This window comes from Staurois parvus, unplaced genomic scaffold (genome assembly GCF_062004578.1).
Source record: "Staurois parvus isolate SC_StPar_1 unplaced genomic scaffold, SC_StPar_1.0 ptg001988l, whole genome shotgun sequence".
NCBI classification, from domain to species: domain Eukaryota; kingdom Metazoa; phylum Chordata; class Amphibia; order Anura; family Ranidae; genus Staurois; species Staurois parvus.
Window position 1 is genome coordinate 25,001 of NW_028319784.1, and position 23,322 is coordinate 48,322.

The window sequence follows — 23,322 nt, forward strand, 5'->3', positions numbered from 1 at the left end:
GCAATGTTTGGTGTGTTGCCGGCCCATTCATGTGAATAGGTTGCTGCAACGCATTGCATATTAATACTCGAATTTGACAGGTACCCGCTCCCACTTCCGCTGCGATCGCCTAGGCGATTGGAAGCGGAAGTTGTCCTCCCTCCCTCCCTGTAGTCTGGGACACGTGACAGGTCCCAGAAGACCACGAGGCCATTCAAAAAGCACAGCGCTTCCCGCACATGCTCAGTGGGCACCCGGCTGTGAAGCCGCAAGCTGTCACAGCCGGGTGCCCACACTGAAGATGCCGGCGCCAGGGAAAGAAGACGGCCGGTGAAACCAGCCGTGGTGAGGACACCACTGGACCGAAGGACAGGTAAGTGGCTGGATTTTCTTTGTATCCCGAACAATTCTTCTGGCAGTGGTGGCTGCAATCTATCTTGGTCTACCTGACCTTGTTTTGGTATCAAGAGATCCACGAATTTTCTACTTCTTAATCAAGCGATGGAACAGCACTGACTGGCATATTCAAGGCTTTGGATCTCTTTTTATACCGTTTTCCATCTTTACAAAGTTCTATTACCTTGTTACGCAGCTCTTTTGACAGTTCTTTTCTGCTCCCCATGGCTCAGTACCTAGCCTGCTCAGTGCCTCCACGTGAGAGCTAACAAACTCAATGACTATTTACTGTAAGTTTTTTGATACATTGTTATGCATAGTATACAATGTTGCTTTAGGTTTTAGGCATGGGGTGCCCGTTCACACCCTGGTAAAGTGCAGAGGTCATAGGGCATCAGGTAAAAAAATAACCCAGAGGGTCCCTGACTCCTTTTCACATTCTCCTGCAGGTTTACAAGACTCAATTCTTCCTCTGTTGGAAGGTCTCTGACTCCTTTTCGGTTTATCCTGCAGGTCTACAAGACTCGTTTCTTCCTCTGTTGGAATGTCTCTGACTCCATTTTGCTTTCTCCTGCAGGTCTACAAGACTCGTTTCTTCCTCTGTTGGAAGGTCTCTGACTCCTTTTCACTTTCTCCTGCAGGTCTACAAGCCTCGTTTCTTCCACTGTTGGAAGGTCCCTGACTCCTTTTCTCTTTCTCCTGCAGGTCTACAAGACTCGTTTCTTCCTCTGTTGGAAGGTCCCTGACTCCTTTTCTCTTTCTCCTGCAGGTCTACAAGACTCGTTTCTTCCTCTGTTGGAATGTCTCTGACTCCATTTTGCTTTCTCCTGCAGGTCTACAAGACTCGTTTCTTCCTCTGTTGGATGGTCTCTGACTCCGTTTTGCTTTCTCCTGCAGGTCTACAAGCCTCGTTTCTTCCACTGTTGGAAGGTCTCTGACTCCGTTTTGCTTTCTCCTGCAGGTCTTCAAGACTCATTTCTTCCTCTGTTAGAGGGTGCAGAAGAGAGCTCCACGCTTGTCCTTTCCAAAATGTTTCTCGTCTTCTTGGCGGTGACCCTGAGCGTTGTGGTGGCCTCTCCGACCAATAGATCTGAGATCTCCTATGAAGTCACCCCGGACCTTCCAGATCTGGATCCTCTGTTGGACCTCCCTGGGGACACGGACAGCCTGAATGATATCTTCAAGGAAGTGGGAGATCTGATTAGGGATTCCAGCTCCAAGCTGGAAAATGCTGTGAAAGAGGTAGGAGGCACCAAGCGTACAAGAGGGCTGCTTATTCATGGAGAGGCCGTGTAGGCATCCCCATTAGTGCCGCCTGAGAGTTCCGTAAGATAAGTGCCCAAAATTAGGAGTATATTTATTTGAAAAATCCAGAAAACTCTATTTAAATTCCTTCTGTCTGGAGGAACCACCATAAAATGTTCTGGGATTCCATGGAGTATAGAGGGGGAAAAGGCTCTGGGATTCCTGGAGTATAGAGGAGAAAAGGCTCTGGGATTCCTGGAGTATAGAGGAGAAAAGACTCTGGGATTTTATGGAGTATTGAGGGGAAAAGGCTCTGGGATTCCATGGAGTATAGAGGGGAAAAGGCTCTGGGATTCCATGGAGTATAGAAGAGAAAAGGCTCTGGGATTCCATGTAGTATAGAAGAGAAAAGGCTCTGAGATTCCATGGAGTATAGAGGGGGAAAGGCTCTGGGATTCCTTGGAGTATAGAGGGGGAAAGGCTCTGGGATTCCTTGGAGTATAGAGCGTGAAAGGCTCTGGGATTCCTTGGAGTATAGAGGGTGAAAGGCTCTGGGATTCCATGGAGTATAGAGGGGAAAAGACTCTGGGATTCCATGAAGTATAAGAAAGAAAAGGCTGTGAGATTCCATGGAGTGTAAAGAAAAAAAGGCTCTGGGGTTCAGTGGCATATAAGGAAGAAAATGCTCTGGTATTCCATTGAGTATATGGAAGAAACGTTCTGAGATTCAATGGAGTATAAGAAAGAAAAGGCTCTGGGATTCCATGGAGTATAGAGGAGAAAAGGTTCTGGGATTAAATGGAGTATAATGAATAAAATGCTCCAGGATTCCATGGACTATAAGGGAGAAACGTTCTGAGATTCAATGGAGTATAGAGAAGAAAAGATTCTGGGATTCCATGGAGTATAAGAAAGAAAAGGCTGTGAGATTCCATGAAATGTAAGGAAAAAAAGGCTCTGGGGTTCAGTGGCATATAAGGAAGAAAATGCTCTGGGATTCCATAGCATATATGGAAGAAACATTCTGAGATTCAATGGAGTATAAAAAAGAAAAGGCTCTGGGATTCAACGGCATATATACGGAAGAAAAGGATCAGGGATTCAGTGAAGTATAAGGAAGGAAATTATGTCAAAGTCAATGGAGTATAAGGAAGAAAAGGCTCTTGGATTCCATGGAGTATAAGGAAGAAAAGGCTCTGGGATTCCATGGAGTATAAGGAAGAAAAGTTCTGAGATTCAATGGAGTATAAGGAAGAAAATTCTCTAGCATTCATTGGAGAAAAAGAACGAAAGGCTCTGGGATCGGGGATTCAATGAAGTATAAGGAAGAAAATGCTCTGAGATTCAATGGCATATAAGGAAGAAAAGGCTCTGAGATTCAATGGAGTATAAGGAAAAAATGTCCAAGGATTCAGTGAAGAAAAAGGAAGAAACTGCTCTGGGATTTAATGGCGTATAAAGAAGAACATGCTGTAGACATCAATGAAGGATAAGAAAAAGCTCTGGGATTCAATGGAGTATTAGGATTAAAAACTGAGATTCAATGGAGTATCAGGAAGAAAAGGCTGTAGAAGTCAATGGAGTATAAGGAAGAAATGGCTCTGAGATTCATTGGCAAATAAGGAAGCAAATGCTCTGCGATTCCATGGAGTATAAGGAAGAATATGCTCTGGGATTCAGTGGATATAAGGAAGAAAATGCTCTGGGATTCAGTGGAGAAAAAGGAAAAAAAGGCTCTCAGATTCAATAATAGTATAATAGAGTATAAAGAAGAAATGGCTTTGGAAATCAGAGGAGTATAAAGAAGAAAATACTCTGTGACTCAAGTGAGGTATAGGGAAGAAAAGTTTCTGGAATTCAATAGAGAATAAGGAGGAAAAGGCTCTGGAACGCAGGTGCAGTACAGGGAAGAAAGGGCTCTGAGATTCAGTGGAGAAAAAGGAAGAAAAAGCTCTGGGACTCAAGGGGTATATAGGAAGGAAAAGTCTCTGGGACTAATGGGGGTAAAAGAAGAGACTCTGAGGCCCAAGAGGTATATATAAGAAGGAAAAGGGTCTGGGATGTAATTGAGTATAGAGAGGAAAATGCTTTAGGATTTAAGGAGGTATAAGGGAGGAAAAGGGAGATCTAAGGACCTAGGGTGGAGGGCTATAGAAAGGAAAAGCCTCTGGGATTCAAGAGGGGTTATGGGGAGGAAGGGGGGAATACTCTGGGACCTAATAGGGGCATAGGGAGAAAACAGTTCTGAGAATGAAAGGGGTATATGTAAGAAAAAGAAACTGGGACTAAAGGGCGGTATAGAGAAGAAAAGGCTCTGAGACTGAAATGGAGTATAGGAGAAAAAGGCTCTGAGACTGAAATGGAGTATAGGAGAAAAAGGCTCAGAGACTGAAATGGAGTATAGGAGAAAAAGGCTCAGAGACTTAACTAACTAAGGGCGGAACTTTTTTTTCCATTTTGGATAAAGTAAAGGAGGGTTCTAACCCTTGTCAGTTTTTTTCTGCCATTGGGGAGATTTACCTTCACTTTTTGTTCCATAGCCAAAAAAGGAAGTGAAAGGAAATCCCTCCAAAGTGAGGGAGTCCCTGGTTGTCACCACAACTGATGTCCCCATTGGAAGTATAGGCTGTGGGACTCATTGGGTGTATACAGAAGAAAAAACTCTCAGACTTATACAGGGTATAAGGAGGAAAAGGCTCTGGGCTTAATTGGGGGTTTTGGGAGGTAGAGGCTGTGGGACTCATTTGAGGTATAGGGAGTAAAAGGCTCTGGGATTAATTGGGGGTTTTGGGAAGTAGAGGCTATGGGACTCATTGGGGGTATAGGAAGGAAAAGCCTCTCAGACTTAGACAGGGTATAAGGAGGAAAAAGCTCTGGGATTAATTGGGGGTTTTGTGAGGTAGAGACTGTGGAACTCATTTTAGCTAAAGGAAGGAAAAGCTCTGGGATTAATTGGGGGTTTTGGGAAGTAGAGACTTTGGGACTCATTTGAGGTATAGGGAGGAAAAGGTTTTGGGGTTAATTGGGGTTTTTGGGAAGTAGAGGCTGTGGGACTCATTTGAGTTATAGGGAGGAAAGGCTCTGGGATTAATTGGGGGTTTTCGGAGGTAAAGACTGTGGGACTAATTTGGAGTATAGGGAGGAAAAGGCTCTAGGATTAATTGGGGGTTTGGGAAGTAGAGGTGTGGGACTCATTTCGGGTATACAGAGGAAAAAGCTCTCAGACTTAGACAGGGTATAAGGAGGAAAAGGCTCTAGGATTAACTGGGGTTTTTTGGGAAGTACAGGCTGTGGGACTCATTGGGGGTATAGGAAGGAAAAGGCTCTGGGACTGAAGAAGTTAAGGTTCGGTATAGGTTACAACTCAGGAATTTGGCTCCACACATTAGAATTTAGATTTTTTTTTTTTTGGCAAGGAAATCCTCTCTTCAAGGATAAGTTCGCTGTTTTGATAACATTTCTGTGTGCCTCTGCAGAAACTTCCGTTTATGTACTTATATATGACCGCTCCCGCTCTATAGCATGTCACAGCAAAGTCGATCTGAACCAGGAAAAAACCTCTGTTCTCATGGGGCAATGAAAGATCTCCCGCCATACATCGGTCAGAGCGGTGTGCTCTTCATGGCGCGGTGGAAAGTCGGTGGAGACTGCTGTTGGGGTGTCAGGAACGACGTCTTCCTATGAGCTGCTCTTCTAGTGTGAGAAACAGCTATGAGAGTGTTCAATAAAAAAAGGCTCTGGGATTAACTGGGGGTTTTGGGGGGTAGAGGCTGTGGGACTCATTTGGGGTATAGGAAGGAAAAGGCTCTGGGATTGAGGGTTTTGGGAAGTAGAGGCTGTGGGACTCATTGGGGGTATACAGAGGAAAAAGCTCTCAGACTTAGACAGGGTATAAGGAGGAAAAGGCTTTGGGATTAATTGGGGGTTTTGAGAGGTAGAGACTGTGGGACTCATTGGGGGTATAGGAAGGTAAAGGCTCTGGGATTATTTGGGGGTTTTGGGAGGTAGAGGCTGTGGGACTCAATTGAGGTATATGGAGGAAAAAGCTCTGGGATTAATTGGAGGTTTGGGAAGTAGAGGCTGTGGGACTCATTGGGGGTATACAGAGGAAAACGCTCTCAGATTTAGACAGGATATAAGGAGAAAAAGGCTCTGAGATTAATTGGGGGTTTTGGGAGGTAGAGGCTGTGGGACTCATTTGAGGTATAAGGAGGAAAAGGCTCTGGGATTGAGGGTTTTGGGAAGTAGAGGCTGTGGGACTCATTTTAGGTATAGGAAGGAAAAGGCTCTGGGATTAAGGGTTTTGGGAAGTAGAGGCTGTGGGACTCATTTTAGGTATAGGAAGGAAAAGGCTCTGGGATTGAGGGTTTTGGTAAGTAGAGGATGTGGGACTCATTGGGGGTATACAGAGGAAAAAGCTCTCAGACTTAGACAGGGTATAAGGAGGAAAAGGCTTTGGGATTAATTGGGGGTTTTGGGAAGTAGAGGCTGTGGGACTCATTGGGGGTATAGGAAGGTAAAGGCTCTGGGATTATTTGGGGGTTTTGGGAGGTAGAGGCTGTGGGACTCATTTTAGGTATAGGAAGGAAAAGGCTCTGGGATTAATTGAGGGTTTTGGAAAGTAGAGGCTGTGGGACTCATTGGGGGTATACAGAGGAAAAAGCTCTCAGATTTAGACAGGGTATAAGGAGGAAAAGGCTTTGGGATTAATTGGGGGTTTTGGGAGGTAGAGACTGTGGGACTCATTGGGGGTATAGGAAGGTAAAGGCTCTGGGATTATTTGGGGGTTTTGGGAGGTAGAGGCTGTGGGACTCAATTGAGGTATATGGAGGAAAAAGCTCTGGGATTAATTGGAGGTTTGGGAAGTAGAGGCTGTGGGACTCATTGGGGGTATACAGAGGAAAACGCTCTCAGATTTAGACAGGATATAAGGAGAAAAAGGCTCTGAGATTAATTGGGGGTTTTGGGAGGTAGAGGCTGTGGGACTCATTTGAGGTATAAGGAGGAAAAGGCTCTGGGATTGAGGGTTTTGGGAAGTAGAGGCTGTGGGACTCATTTTAGGTATAGGAAGGAAAAGGCTCTGGGATTAAGGGTTTTGGGAAGTAGAGGCTGTGGGACTCATTTTAGGTATAGGAAGGAAAAGGCTCTGGGATTGAGGGTTTTGGTAAGTAGAGGATGTGGGACTCATTGGGGGTATACAGAGGAAAAAGCTCTCAGACTTAGACAGGGTATAAGGAGGAAAAGGCTTTGGGATTAATTGGGGGTTTTGGGAAGTAGAGGCTGTGGGACTCATTTTAGGTATAGGAAGGAAAAGGCTCTGGGATTAATTGAGGGTTTTGGAAAGTAGAGGCTGTGGGACTCATTGGGGGTATACAGAGGAAAAAGCTCTCAGATTTAGACAGGATATAAGGAGAAAAAGTTTCTGGGATTAATTGGGGGTTTTGGGAAGTAGAGGTTGTTCTTCTATTGTGAGGAACAGCTATGAGAGTTTTCCATAAAGTGTGTCCAAAGACAAAGCTTTTTTTATCTTCGATACCATTGGGATCGGTCCTGTGCGCCGGGTCTCCCGGGGTTTTTTCATTTCAGTGAGTGGGCTGGCCACGGGCATCATCATTGACAATGTATTTACAGTGAGGGAAATTTTTTTGGGATTTTCTTTTTTCGGAATAAAGGATTTGTCAAATGCTTCATGTGTACAGTATATCTCTAGGTGACATTTATTGTGAATGAGTAGGTGTCTGCATACCCCTTACTCATTCACCTATAGAGTGGCCAGTATCTGGGGGGTATCTTACTTTTAAAGGGGGCTTCCAGATTCCAATAAGCCCTCTGCCCTTGGACCCCCACAACCTCTGGGCTTGGGTGGCTCTTATCTTCGTCAACATAGGACCCCCCCCCCCCCTGGCAAGGCACCCCGCATTTTGAGGGCATGTGGCCTGGTATGGTTCAGGAGGGGGAAGGCACACACTCATTCCCCCACCTTCCTAACCAGCCAGGCTGCATGCTCGGATTAAGGGTCTGCTAAGGATTTCTGGGAGACCTCAAAGTTTTTTGGTTTTTTTTGTTGTTCTTCTGCACGGGATCTCCCTTTAAAATTCATACCAGACCCAAAGGGGGGGGGAACTCTATGCAATTTATTTTTTTATTCTTGATGTAGAATTTGCTACTGCTAAAGGGACAAAGGAAAAAAAAAGAACAGTTTTGAAATTGTCAGCAAATGACATTTCACTGCCATCTTCATTTTTTCAAAATTTAAACAGCCCACAGACCCCCCCCCCCCCAAAGATCCCCCAAACTACACAGCAGGTAGCTATGTATTTTGGGGGGGCTTTTTTCTGAGGGTGCAGTTTTTGTTTTTTTTTTTGCTTTTATTGTACTTAGAAGCCAGCAGGGAAATGTCATTGATTGGCAATTTTAAAAGATTTTTCCATTTAAATGTCAGTGCTTTAGAGGAAAGCATTGCCCTCAGGATTTTTAAAACATTTTTGCATTAGTTCGTATTCCCCCTGGGCAGTGCCCATCTGCTGACACCCCCCCCCCCATCTATTTTTGACAACCTTTGGCCAATTAGCCCAGAAAGTGGGCATATTTGATTTGACAGATTGGGCTCCCATTGATTTCAATGGGGTCCCGGGTTGGACGTGAAATTTGGCAAACCTTGGTCGAACCGAACACAGGGACGTTCGGCTGATCCCTGCAGCAGAGGATCCTGTACAACTGGAGGGAAGGCCGGAGTTCAGCTTTAACCACTTCTTGACTGAATGACGGCTACAGTTCTGGGAGGGCGTCATATGATGTTATCCTCCCATAGCGCTCCCCCCTGCACCCATAGCGGCGTGCACCCTGCGCTGCCTGTGATCGCTGTATTCTCTGGACACAGCTGATCACATGACACAGTAAAAGACCAATCACAGCTGATCACCATGTAAATTCACTTTCCATTTATCAGTTTTGAAATTGTCAGCAAATGACATTTCACAGATAATCGGCACCTGTGAAACAATTCATCTACACTGATAATTGTGCCCTGATTATCAGTGCAGCCCCAAAAGTGCCCAACAGTGCTGCCCAGCAGTGCTTCCAATCTGTGCCCATCAGTGCCACCAATCAGTGCCCTTTACTGCAGCCTATTAGTGCCCATCATTACCACCTATCAGTACCCATCATTGCCTCATATCAATGTAGACTCATCAGTGCCTCCTCATCATTGCCCACCAGTGCTGCCTCATCAGTGTAGCCTATAAGTGCCCATCAGTGCTTCCTATCAGTGCCCATCACTGCTGCTTATCAGTGCTGCCTATCAGTGCCGCCTCATCAGTGGTGCCTATCAGTGCCCATCAGTGCTGCCCAGGGGTGGACTGACAACTCATGGGGCCCCCGGGCAATAGGAAATCATGGGGCCCCTGTGTCCTCGCCCACACTCAAACCACACCCAAAAAAGCTTATGAAAGGTATCAGGAGCATCTAATGTGGCCCCCCACTGACCCTGGACCCTCGGGCAGTGCCCGAGTGGGTAAATGGTCAGTCCACCCCTGGTGCTGCCTAACAGTGCCGCCTCATCAGTACCCATCAGTGCTGCCTATCAGTGCTGCCTCATCAGTGCCCATCAGTGCCATCAGTGCTGCCTATCAGTGCTGCCTCATCAGTGCCCATCAGTGCTACCTATCAGTGCTGCCTCATCAGTGCCCATCAGTGCTGCCTATCAGTGCCCATCAGTGCTGCCTATCAGTGCTGCCTATCAGTGCCCATCAGTGCTACCTATCAGTGCCTATCAGAGCAGCCTTTTATAATAGAAACAAAGAAAAACTTTTTCTTTTCAAAATGTTCTCTTTTTTTTGTTTATAGTGCAAAAAGAAAAAAAAAACCCAGTGGTGATTAAATAATGATAAAAATTTCATATGGGTACAGTGTTGCATGACTGCGCAACTGTCATCCAAAGTGCAACAGCACTGAAAGCTGAGAATTGGCCTGGACAGGAAGGGGGGGGGGGGAAGTGCCCGGCAGGCAAGGGGTTAACCCTCCTCCTGGCACATCACGGCAATCACTTCATCCCATCGGAATTCCCATTAAATCTGGACTCAGGGCCCCACCACATAAATCCCGGAGCATTACCATGACATCCAGGCACCTGACAGTTTCAGAAGGCAGTCATCCCCCTGGTATTCATCTCAGCAGAGTTCCCCTTTAACAAAGTTACGGCTGTAATGCTCAGCTCGATGATGACCCAGAAAGCCGGCGCCAGGATCTAATCAGTTAACAGGGATTTCATCGTAAAGCCATGGAATCCTACATTTTTCTCTGGTTCCCTGTACGCCCCTCCCCCCTTACCCACAAAACCCGACCTTTTTTTTTTTTAATTTTCCTCGGAAGGCAGAATTTTCTTGGCAGTGAATTAAATTAGACGCTGAGGACGGTGTAGAAATAAAATCCGGCCGCAGCTTCTCCCCGAGTCCAAAGTTTCCCCGCCTGGAAAAAAACACATATCATTTTATTTCTGGGAGACGTCTGGAGGAGGAAGAATGACGAGCTTCAGGCCAGACGCGGAATTCGCTTACATAGGCGCTAATGGCTGCAATCTCATAGAAGACTTAACGGGGGGGGTGATGTCATTTGTGGGGCTCATTCACATGGGTGGCAGGTACAGCCGCTCCTCTGAAAAGCGAATCACCAAAAATCGGTTGTTCGATTGGCCGACGTTACCACCAACGTTAAAAAAAATCGGCCGATTTTCGACCCGTCTATGGCCGGCATTAACCCCATAACTTCTGTCCCTTGCAGAGACGGGGAGCGCACCGTACAATGTGACAGCAATACAAATACATTGTTTCATAATACAAATACAATCTTCTTCTTTTCCTACTTCCTTCTTCTTCTTCTTCTTCCTCCTTCTCCTTCTTCTTCTTCTTCTTCCTTCTTCATCTTTCTTCCTTCTTCCTTCTTCTTCTTCTTCCTCCTTCTCCTTCTTCTTCTTCTTCTTCTTCCTTCTTCTTCTTTCTTCTTCCTGCTTCTTCTTTCTTCTTCTTCTTCCTTCTTCTTCTTCTCCTTCCTTCTTCTTCTTTCCTCTTCTTCTTCTTCTTCCTCTTCTTCTTCTTCTTCCTTCCTCTTCTTCCTTCTTCTTCTTCTGCTTCCTTCTTCTTCTTCTTCTTCTTCCTTCTTCTTCCTTCTTCTTCTTCTTCCTTCTACCTCTTCTTCCTTCTTCTTCTTCTTCTTCTTCTTTTTCTTCCTTCTTCTTCTTCTTCCTCCTTCATCTTCTTCTTCTTTCTTCTTCTTCCTTCTGCTTCTTCTACTTCTTTCTTCTACTTCCTTCTTCTTCTTCTTTCTTCTTCTTCTGCTTCCTTCTTCTTCTTCCTCTTCTCCTTCCATCTTCTTCCTTCTTCTCCTTCCTTCTTCTTCCTTCTTCTTCTTCCTCTTCTCCTTCCTTCTTCTTCTTCTTTCTTCTTCCTCTTCTCCTTCCTTCTTCTTTCTTCTTCTTCTTCTTCCTTCTTTTTCTTCCTTCTTCTTCTTCCTTCCTTCTTCTTCCTTCCTTCTTCTTTCTGCTTCTTCTTCTTCCTTCTTCCTTCTTCTCCTTCCTCCTTCTTCTTCTTCCCTCTTCTCCTTCCTTCTTCCTCTTCCTTCTTCCTCTTCCTTCTTCTTCCTCTTCTCCTTCCTTCTTCTTCCTTCTTCTTCTTCTTTCTGCTTCCTCTTCCTTCTTCCTCTTCTCCTTCCTTCTTCCTTCTTCTTCTTCCTCCTTCTTCTTCTTCCTTCCCTCTACTTTCTCCTTCTTCTTCTACTTTCTTCTTCTTCTTCTTCCTGCTTCTTCTTCCTGCTTCTTCTTCCTTCTTCTTCCTTCTTCTTCTTCTTTCTTCTTCTTCTTCTTCTTCTTCTTCCTTCTTCTTCTTCTTCTTCCTTCTTCTAATTCATCTTCTTCCTTCTTCTTCTTCCTCTTCTCCTTCCTTCTTCTGCTTCTTCTTCCTTCTTCTTCTTCTTCTTCTTCTTCTTCCTTCTTCTTCTTCCCTCTTCTTCTTCTTCCTCCTTCTTTCTTCTTCTTCTTCTTCCTTCTTCTTCTCCCTTCTTCTTCTTCCTTCCTTCTTCTTCTTCTTCCTTCTTCTTCTTCCTTCCTTCTTCTTCTTCCTTTTTCATCTTCTTCTTCCCTCTTCTTCCTATTTCCTTCTTCTCCTTCCTTCTTCTTCTGCTTCTTCCTTCTTCTTCCTTCTTCTTCTGCTTCTTCCTTCTTCTTCCTTTCTCTTCTTCCTGCTTCCTTCTTTTTCTTTTCCAACATGACCGATAAAAAAAATATGCAAAAACTCTGAAAAACGGCCGACCAATTACCCCACTTGGGCCGATTTTTTTTTTTCGACCCGTCTATGGCCGGCATTACTTTAATGGCTGCACAATGCTTTCACATGTGGCTACTGCAGACTGTCCGCTAAATGTGATTGACTGTTTATTGTCAAGTGACTCCAGATTGCATGTGGCTGTTATGCCACGCCCTGTATTCCAGGAATCAGTAAAGTGCAACAGATCTGCTTATATGTGTGGGCATTCCTTCCTTGAGATTTAAAGGTCGATGGCCGGGAATGTCGTGCGGGGGCCACTGGCACGGCGTGGGGCACAATATGTTTGGCCTCAGCAGGAAGAACAGTGTTCTATCTGGACAAGAGCAGATGTAGGGACTTGTGCTCCTGGCACCATTACTAGCCAATTACTAAGCCTCTCCTACGGGGCCCCTGCACCCGTATGAAGGAGTCCTTGGAATTTATTTCAATTTTAATTAAAATTTTACAATTGCACAATTATCTATATATTTTTTTTTTTAATCTGCCATCTGGAATAATTACAGCAATTACGTCTGGCTTTTTTTCAGCGGGAACACGGGGGGACCAGCACTGAATGGGGTGTTGGAGGGTCTATTTATGCTGGACACTGGGGGATCTATTGTAACGGAGGGGTCATGTGTTGCTGGAGAGGTCTATTTTGGCTGGTGGGGGATCTATTTTTGCTGGAGGGATCTTATGTTGCAAGGGACTCAATAGTTGCTGGGAGGGATCTACTGTAGAGGGAGCCGTCTATTGTAGCTGGCTGGTGAAGGGTCTATTGATGCTGGCAGCTGGGAGATCTACTGTATTGTTACATAGGGGGTCTATTGGTGGGTTTTTTTGGGGGGGGGCAATTGCTTCTGGGGGATCTATTGATGGGTGGAATTTATTGTTGGCGGATGGGATCTATTGTTGCTGGGGGATCGGTTGGTTCTTGGAGTCTGTTGTTCCTAGGGGGGTCTATTGTTGCTGGCAGTCTATTGTTGATGGTGGAGATCTATTGTTGCTGGGGAATCTATTGTTGATGGGTGGAATTTATTGTTAGATGGGATGTATTGTTGCTAGACTGATCTATTGGTGCTGGGGGTCTGTTGTTGCTGGGGGGATTTATTATTGCTGGGGATCTATTTTTGATGGTGGAGATCTATTGTTTCTGGGGGTTATATTGCTTTTGGGGTGGAATTTATTGTTGTCAGATAGGATCTATTGCTGCTAGGGGGATCTATTGGTGCTGGGGGTCTACTGTTGCTAGGGGGATCTATTGTTGCTGGGTAATCTATTGTTGCTGGGTGGAATTGATTGTTGGGTGGGATCTATTGTTGCTAGGGGGATCTATTGGTGCTGGGGGTCTGTTGTTGATGGTGGAGATCTATTATTGCTGGGGGATCCTTTGTTGATGGATGGAATTTATTACTGTCGGATGGGATCTATTTTTCCTGGGGGATTTACTGGTGCTGGGGATCTATTGTTGCTAGGGGAAATCTATTGTTGCTGGAGGGTGTCTGTTGTTGCTGAGGGGATCTATTCTTGATAGTGGATATTTATTGTTGCTGGGGGGGGTCTGTCATTGCTGGCTGCAAAGGATCTTGCTTGAAGGTGAGTAGGGGATGGAGACAAAGGGTTTTTTTGTAAGGGGGGAGAAACCTGCACCTATTCTCTCTTTTTTTTGGGTGTGGGGGGGGCAATTGCTGCTGGGGGATCTATTGTTGATGGGTGAAATTTATTGTTGTCAGATATGATCTATTGCTGGTGGGGGAATCTATTGGTGCGGGAATCTATTGTTGCTAGGGGGATCTATTGTTGCTGGCAGTCTATTGTTGATGGTGGAGATCTATTGTTGCCGGGAAATCTATTGTTGATCGGTGGAATTTATTGTTGGGTGGAATCTATTGTTGCTTGAGGGATTTATTGGTGCTGGGGGTCTGTTGTTGTTGGGGGGGGTCTATTATTGCTGGCGGATCTATTGTTGTTGAGTGAAATTTATTGTTGTTGGATGGGATCTATTGTTGCTGGGGGTGCTCTATTGGTGCTGGGAATGATCTATTGGTGCTGGGGGGTGATCTATTGGTGCTGGGGGTATGTTGTTGTTGGGGGGGGTCTATTATTGCTGGTGGTCTATTGTTGATGGTGGCGATCTATAATTGCTGGCGGATCTATTGTTGTTGAGTGAAATTTATTGTTGTTGCATGAGATCTATTGTTGCTGGGGTGATCTATTGGTGCTGGGAATGATCTATTGGTGCTGGGGGTCTATTGTTGCTAGGGGAAATCTATTGTTGATGGAGGGGGTCTGTTGTTGCTGGGGGGATCTATTGTTGCTGGGGGGTCTATTGTTGATGGTGGAGATTTAGTGAGCCAACACAGGAGGATGCCAGGAGGGAGTTTCGAACCAATCAGTAGGTAGAGATCATTTCTAGGATTTGCCATTTTGGAAGATGAAGATCTGTAATGATGATTTTGTTTCAGATGGAGGCTGAAGAGACTGCGGCAGACAGAGTGTCCTTGAAGGACCTCCCACCTAATTACCATAATGCCACCGTCAAGGAGACGAAATTTGGGAATGACACCATCATCACCAAAGAGGAAATTAACAAGGTATGTACACCGATTACCCGGGAATACAAGGTGCTGAAATCTCTAGTAGCATGCCCTAGTCTCTGACCATCTCTAGTAGCATGTCCATAGTCTCTGACCATCTCTAGTTCTGTGTCCACAGTCTCTGGCCATCTCTTGTAGCATGCCCTAGTCTCTGACCATCTCTTACAGCATGTCCATAGTCTCTGACCATCTCTAGTAGCATGTCCGCAGTCTCTGACCATCTCTAGCTCTGTGTCCCCAGTCTCTTACCATCTCTAGTACCGTGTCCGCAGTCTCTGACCATCTCTTGTAGCATGCCTTAATCTCTGACCATCTCTTGTTGCATGCCCATAGTCTCTGACCATCTCTTTTAGCATGCCTTAGTCTCTGACCATCTCTTGTTGCATGCCCATAGTCTCTGACCATCTCTTACAGCATGTCTGTAGTCTCTGACCATATATTGTAGCATTTCCACTGTCTCTGACCATCTCTTTTAGCATACCCTAGTCTCTGATCATCTCTTACAACATGTCTATAGTTTCTGTCCATCTCTTGTAGCATGTCCATGCTCTCTTACCATCTCTAGTAGCATGTCCATAGTTTCCGACCATCTCTAGTAGCATGCCCATAGTCTCTGACCATGTACTGTAGCATGTCCACTGTCTCTGACCATCTCTTTTAGCATGCCCTAGTCTCTGGCCATCTCTTATAACATGTCTATAGTTTCTGTCCATCACTTGTAGCCTGTCCATAGTCTCCGATCATCTCTAGTGACATGCCCATAGTCTCCAATCATCTCTAGTAGCATGCCCATAGTCTCTGACAATCTCTTGTAGCATGCCCATAGTCTTTAACCATCACTTGTAGCATGCCCATAGTCTCTGACCATCTCTAGTAGCATGTCCATAGTCTCTAACCATCTCTTGTAGCATGCCCATAGTCTCTGACCATCTCTAGTAGCATGCCCATAGTCTCCGACCATCTCTAGTAGCATGCCCATTGTCTCTGACCATCTCTTTTAGCATGCACATGATCTTTGACCTTCTCTTGTAGCATGCCAAAAGTTTCTGACCATCTCTTGTAGCATGTCCATACTCTCTGACCAGCTCTTGTAGCATGTCCATACTCTCTGACCAGCTCTTGTTGCATGTCCCTAGTCTCTGACCCTTTCCTCTTGCACATCTGCAGTCCCTGATAGTTTTTTGTAGTGTTTAATTCATTGAATATTATGTAGGGCCCATTGGTGTTGTCTGTGGCCCAATATAATAAAAAAGATGACTAGGGGGACACCTTTTCCACTGACAACTGAGAATTTACCAGATTTTGGAGAGATTTCTTATCATTTCCTGCTGTGCCTTTGGGTCAGGAAGTGGAGGGAAATCAACACTTGGAGAAAAGACTACCCTGACATACTCAAAAATCACCAAATCAATGTATCTCTTTGATGTTTGTATTCTGAGATAATTATTTGCTTTACCATTTACACTTCAGTGCTATTCTTCTGTGTCTTTGCAGGAAACAGACAATAAAACTGGATCGACCTTCCTGTCCAAGACCATCATATCATCACTGAAAAATGGGGACAAGAAAGGGCATGTGAGTCTTTGTCATGTGTGTACTGAGCATCTGTTATGTGTTAAGGGCGGTGCCAGGCGGAAAGTATTATCTTTTATTTAAAATGTAACTCCACACTGACCATGTGTCAGGTTTTAGAGCTGTCTGGGTCCTCAACTGCATGACTTTTTCTGCATCCTGTGCCCCCAGAAACACAACAGGACAGTATGTGGACATTTCCCTAAAATTAGGGAACATCACACCTCTGGTGGTTATCCCTGGAACATGTGTCCCAGTTTGAAAATTTTAGATTCACCATCCCTTTCTCTATCAAAGACAATGGTCCCCAGGACAACCAGGGGGTTGGATCTCCCCTACGAGGGCATAGACAACAATAGGAACCTCAGAAGGCACTGGATCTCAAGGTGGTTAGACTATGTGATAAAACGTTCCAGAGATAGATCAAACTCTAGATGTCTTTAATGTGTTGAGGATCTTGTGTGTGATCATCAAAAACGAGTGGCCACAATGGCAAGTTGGTGGGCAATTGAAATACACCATATGGCCAAAGAGTTGTGGACACCTGGCCATATGAGCTTTGCAGCTATATTAACTCCCATCCTTTTGGAAAGGCTTTCCACAAGACTTTGGAGTGTGCTTGTCCATGTAGCCAGAGGAACATTTGTGAAGTCAGGTTCTGATTTTGGTTGAGAAGACCTGGCTCGTAATTTGCCTTAAAAATCATCCCAAAGGTGTTCATTATGGCTGAGGTCAGGGCTCTGTGCAGAACACTCAAGCTCCTCCACACCAAACTCATTAAACCATGTCTTTATGGAGTTGTTGGATAGGACTTGGCTCGTTCCAAATCATCCCAAGAGTGTTCGGTAGGATTGAGGTCAGGACTCTGTGAAGGCCATTTGAGTTCCTCCACATCAAACTCATCAAACCATGTCTTTATGGAGTTGTTGGCTGGGAAGACCTGGCTTGTTCCAATTCATCCCAATAGTGTTCAATAGGGTGGAGGTCAGGGCTCTGTGCAGGACACTTAAGTTCCTTCACACTAGACTAATCAAACCATGTCTTTATGAAGCTGGCTTTGTACACAGGGGTACAGTCATGCTGGAACAGAAAAGGGCTTTCCCCAAACTGTTACCAAAATGTTGGAAGAGCACCAAACTGGTCAAGCTATGTCTGTAAGGAGTTGTTGGATGAGAAGGCCTGGTTCGTTCAAAATAATCTCAAGGGTGTTCAGTAAGGTTGAAGTCAAGGCTTTGTGAAGGCCATTCGAGTTCCTGCACACCAAACTCATCAAACCATGTCTTAATGGATTTGTTGGATGAGAAGACCTGGTTAGTTCCAATTCATCCCAGCAGTGTTCATTAGGGTTGAGGTCAGGGTTCTGTGCAGGACACTTAAGTTCCTTCACACCAGACTAATTAAACCATTTTTTTTATGGAGCTGGCTTTGTACACAAGGGGTACAGTCATGCTGGAACAGAAAAGGGTTTTCCCCAAACTGTTACCACAATGTTGGAAGAGCACCAAACTGGTCAACTGTGTCTTTAAGGAGTTGTTGGATGAGAAGACCTGGCTTGTTCCAAATCTCCCTAAGAGTGTTTGGTAGGATTGAAGTCAGGACTCTGTGAAGGTCATTTGAGTTCCTCCACATCAAACACATCAAACCATGTCTTTAAGGAGTTGTTGGAAGGGAAGACTTGGCTCGTTCCAAATCATCCCAAGAGTGTTTGGTAGGATTTAGGTCAGGGCTCTGTGAAGGCCATTCGAGTTCCTCCACACCAAACTCATCAAAGCATGTCTTTATGGATATGGCTTTGTACACAGGCGCACGGTCATTTTGGCCTTACTCAGACTGTTACGTTGTTGGGGCATTCTGACACCCTCTAAATGCAGTGGCACCTCAACAAAACAAGCATGTTAATATTTCAGTTTCTTGCCAAATTGCCATTTTTGTGCTTCAGGTTTTCTTTCTAGGTGTGTTGGGTGCCTGCTTACCCAACTAAATGTTGTCTCATCCACCGGGCCCCTAAATCACTACAGCTCTGGTGGGGCACAGAGTAGACAAAATAATGGGTGGAAGGAACCTCACATACACAACTTCTGATCCAAGCATTTGAAACACTCAGAAGTGCCAGGTACTTAACCTAGTATAGCTTCTCAAGAGAAAGCAGTTTAGAGCCACAGCCCACCACTCTGGACTAATTAATTTGAAGCATCCCCTTTTTTTTAATTTTTTTGGTAACAGAGCTTCAAAAAAGCTGTTAATGACATCTCTGTTACCCTAACAGCCAAACACCTAAGAAGGAATTAATAATGATGACTGCTCCTGAGCGCCCAGCTCCATACACCTGATGTGGAGTCCCATCAGAGATATGACCAATTCAGCTCCTTGGAATTCACCCGAAACCGAGCTTTCCACTTTGGGCAAACTGACCCTTGAACAGCACCTGCAGAGATTTTTAAGGCTTTATTTCCTCTCACATCTTCTGGTGGTAATTCATCTTGTGTTTATTGAAGGATCAGTTGCTGATCCTTTGGGGTTTATTTACTAAAGCTGGAGAGTGCAAAATCAGACTCACTTCTCCATAGAAACCAATCAGCTTCCAGGTTTCATTGCCAAAGCTTCATTGAACAAGCTGAGGTTAGAAGCTGATTGGTTTTTATGCAGAAGGGAGTCTGATTTTGGACTCTCCAGCTTTAGTAAATAAACCCCTTTGTGTCTCCGTGGTCAGTCAGGTGGAATGTTGTCTCTCCCTCTTTATAAATAGCGGCATGCTCCAGTTATTGTGATCATCAGTTCATGAAACATTACATCACTCATGTGATATGCATGGTGACCCCTCCAAACCCCTTGCCATCCTTGGTTCTTTTTATGCTGGCAGACATTGGGTTCTAAACGTCTGCTATACGATGGCACAGATTGTATAAATAAGACATCTCTAGTATATAATTAACGTTACCGATATAGTGGCACCGCTCTTATATCCGGGGCATAGATGCTGTATAAGGGGTACTGCTATTCTGTACTGAGCATTGCTGCTCTATACAGGCTTACAGTGGGCACTGCTCTGCTATTGGCACTGTTGGTATTTAATGGGCATTGTTACTCTATAAGTGGCACTTTTTGTGTATGATTGGAATTTCTCTTCTATAATGGGCACTGTTGGCGTATAATTGACCTTTCTCTTCTATAATGGGCACTTTTTGTGTATGATTGACCTTTCTCTTCTATAATGGGCACTGTTGGTGTATAATTGACCTTTCTCTCCTATAATGGGCACTGTTGGTGTATAATTGACTTTTCGCTTCTATAATGGGCACTGTTGGCGTATAATTGACCTTTCTCTTCTATAATGGGCACTGTTGGTGTATAATTGACCTTTCTCTTCTATAATGGGCACTTTTTGTGTATGATTGGCATTTCGCTTCTATAATGGGCACTTTTTGTGTATAATTGACCTTTCTCTTCTATAATGGGCACTTTTTGTGTATGATTGGCATTTCTCTTCTATAATGGACAATGTTGGTGTATAATTTACTTTTCTCTTCTATAATGGGCACTGTTGGCGTATAATTGACTTTTCACTTCTATAATGGGCACTGTTGGCGTTTAATTGACTTTTCGCTTCTATAATGGACACTGTTGGTGTATAATTGACCTTTTTCTTCTATAATGGGCACTTTTGGTGTATAATTGACCTTTCTCATCTATAATGGGCACTGTTGGTGTATAATTGACTTTTCTCTTTCTATAATGGGCACTGTTGGCCTATAATTGACTCTTCATCTTCTATAATGGGCACTGTTGGGGTATAATTGGCATTTCTCTTCTATAATGGGCACTGTTGGTGTATAATTGACCTTTCTCATCTATAATGGGCACTGTTGGTGTATAAATTACATTTCTCTTCTATAATCGGCACTGTTGGTGTATAATTGACTTTTCATCTTCTATAATGGGCACTGTTGGTGTATAATTGACTGCTCCCTTCTATAATGGGCACTGTTGGTGTATAATCGACCTTCCTCTTCTATAATGGGCACTGTTGGTGTATAATCGACCTTCCTCTTCTATAATGGGCACTGCTGGTGTATAAATTTATACAAAGTGGTGTAGCGCTAAAAACAGACCAAAATATATGTGACAATGAGTGCTCAAAAAACACAAGGTCTAGATGACCTAATATGGTGACCTATGAATGCAGTGAGCCCAATCCCAATAAGGGATACAAACCAAGTGACCCCTAGTACCCAAAAATGGGACTCAAATCTGTATACAAGTGTATCCCTGTGGAGGGATAAACAACACTAAGTGCTCACAATAAAATAGACCATAAATACAGTAATGGTGTAACACAGTCCAGTAAGTGTAGACACAGCCACGGTGCTTCAATCTTCCTGGTCATGCAAACAACACACTGTGAATGCACAACACACCGGTTGGTGCTCCCAAAAATGGCTGCAATGGCCTCTCACCTCCACTATGTGACCCCTAAGGGCCACAGAGCCTTGTGGATCACCCCTGGATCCTTCCTGTATAAATACTCCCGATGGTCTGGAAACCTGGGCTAAAAAGACCCTCTGATGTCCTGTGTCTTCACTGGAAAAATTTCCCTCTGAGTCAATAGAGAGGCAGGATACCTCCAAATGCGAGCCTGCATACTGTTGGTGTATAATTGATTTTCTCTTCTATAATGGGCAATATTACTGTATAATTGGCATTTTGCTTCTATAATGGGCACTGTTGGGGTATAATCGACCTTTCTCTTCTATAATGGGCACTGTTGGGGTATAATCGACCTTTCTCTTCTATAATGGGCACTGTTGGTGTATAATTGACCTTTCTCTTCTATAATGGGCACTGTTGGTGTATAATTGACCTTTCTCTTCTATAATGGGCACTGTTGGTGTATAATCGACCTTTCTCTTCTATAATGGGCACTGTTGGTGTATAATTGACTTTTCATCTTCTATAATGGGCACTGTTGGTGTATAATTGACTTTTCGCTTCTATAATGGGCACTGTTGGTGTATAATTGACTTTTCGCTTCTATAATGGGCACTGTTGGTGTATAATTGACTTTTCATCTTCTATAATGGGCACTGTTGGTGTATAATTGACTTTTCGCTTCTATAATGGGCACTGTTGGTGCATAATCAACCTTTCTCTTCTATAATGGGCTCTGTTGGTGTTTAACAAACATTTCTCTCCTGGAATGAGCACAGTTGGTGTATACTGGGCATTTCTTTTCCATAATGGTACTGTGGATATGTAAAGGGCATTACCCTTCAATAATGAGCACTGTTGGTATATAATGATCATCGATCTTTAGTAATGGGCACATTTGGCACAGATGGTCATATCCGGTAATTACGACATACACTGCATAATATATACTTTTATTCTCAGAGACACAATTGATACTTTGCATTATCCTACACTTGATATTTCAGGGTCATCTGGATCAAAATTGGCAATTAAATTCTTGCTATCCAGGTCTGATTGATTTAACCTGTAATTATTTTAATTCACAGCTCATTTCCCAACAAGGATTTGTGGTGTCACACTTTAACCGCTTTAAATAACGTGTACAGAACATACTGGGAGAAATGTGTTACCCAGAAATGAGCTTGGCTACAGCACCGAGATTGGCACAATCTGTCACAACAATTTAATAAACTTCAAATAAAACAAATACATTTAACGAAGAATCCGTGTGAATTTCTCTCTGGATTCTGTAAGGTATACGGGATGTGTTGTGTGTGTGTGTGTGTGGGGGGGGGGGTCTACAAAAGATAAAAATATAAATAATTCTAAAAGTAGTTTATGAGGAAAACTATTTTACCACCAGTTCACCAATGTGTGGCAGTGATCAGGGACACATTAAATGGCTGCTCTGGTCTGGTGACACTGGGACTGGTGTGGCTGGTGATCAGGGACAATGGCTGGCTGCTCTGATGACACTGTATGACCATGCAGCCGTGCAGTATCCCCGATAACAGCCACACCAGTCCCAGTGTCACCAGACCAGTGTAGCCAGAAACAGTGTTCTTGATTACCACCACACCAGTCCCAGTGTCACCAGACCAGTGTAGCCAGAAACAGTGTTCTTGATTACCACCACACCAGTCCCAGTGTCACCAGACCAGTGTAGCCAGAAACAGTGTTCTTGATTACCACCACACCAGTCCCAGTGTCACCAGACCAGTGTAGCCAGAAACAGTGTTCTTGATTACCACCACACCAGTCCCAGTGTCACCAGACCAGTGTAGCCAGAAACAGTGTTCTTGATTACCACCACACCAGTCCCAGTGTCAGCAGACCAGTGTAGGCAGAAACAGTGTTCTTGATTACCACCACACCAGTCCCAGTGTCACCAGACCAGTGTAGCCAGAAACAGTGTTCTTGATTACCACCACACCAGTCCCAGTGTCACCAGACCAGTGTAGCCAGAAACAGTGTTCTTGATTACCACCACACCAGTCCCAGTGTCAGCAGACCAGCATAAGCCATCAACAGTGTTCCTTATCACCACCACTCCAGTCCCAGTGTCTTCAAATCAGTGCAAGCCAGCAACAGTGTTCCAGATCACTGTCACAGCAGCTAGCAACAGTGTTCCTGATTGCCACTACACCAGTCCCAGTATCACACCAGTGTAAGCCAGAAACAGTGTTCCTAATTAGCGCCACACCCATACAGTGTCATGAGACCGGTGAAAGCCAGCATTGCTTTCACACCAGTCCCAGTGTCACCAAACCAATACAGCCAGCAACAGTTTTCCTGATCACCACAACTCAAGTCAAAGTGTCCCCAGACCACTGTAAGGCAGCAACAGTGTTCCTGATCTCTGTCACACCAGTCCCAGTGCCAGCAGTGTAGCCAGCAACAATGTTCCAGAAAACCACCACACCAGACGTAAGCCTGTAACAGTGTTCCTGATGACCGCCACACCAGTCCCAGTGTCATGAGACCAGTGTAAGCCAGCAACAGTGTTCCTGATTGATTTCACACCAGTCACAGTGCCACCAAACCAATGCAGCCAGCAACAGTGTTCCTGATCACCGCAACACAAGTTCCAGTGTCACCTGACCAGTGTTCCTGATCACTGCCACACGTTAAAGTGTCACCACACCAGTGTAAGCCAGTGTTCCTAATCACCACCACATAGTTTCATCGGATCGGTGTTCCTGATCTCCACCACACCAGTGTCACCAGGCCAGTGTAGCCAGAAAAAGTGTTCCTGACCACAGTCACACCAG

At 44.6% G+C, this 23,322-nt stretch overlaps 1 protein-coding gene across 1 annotated transcript in view; it reads left to right on the top strand.

Annotated features, from left to right (window-relative positions):
• LOC149433077 (dickkopf-related protein 3-like) overlaps positions 1-21,774 on the top strand; it is a 29,195-nt gene extending 7,421 nt beyond the window's left edge. Inside the window, exons 3-6 of the mRNA XM_089664683.1 lie at positions 1,337-1,617; positions 14,381-14,509; positions 16,007-16,087; positions 21,598-21,774. Of these exons, the coding sequence (XP_089520809.1) occupies positions 1,405-1,617; positions 14,381-14,509; positions 16,007-16,087; positions 21,598-21,648 (474 nt within the window). The 5' untranslated portion in view covers positions 1,337-1,404 and the 3' untranslated portion in view covers positions 21,649-21,774. The remainder of the gene's footprint in view (positions 1-1,336; positions 1,618-14,380; positions 14,510-16,006; positions 16,088-21,597) is intronic.
• Positions 21,775-23,322: the final 1,548 nt, after the last annotated feature.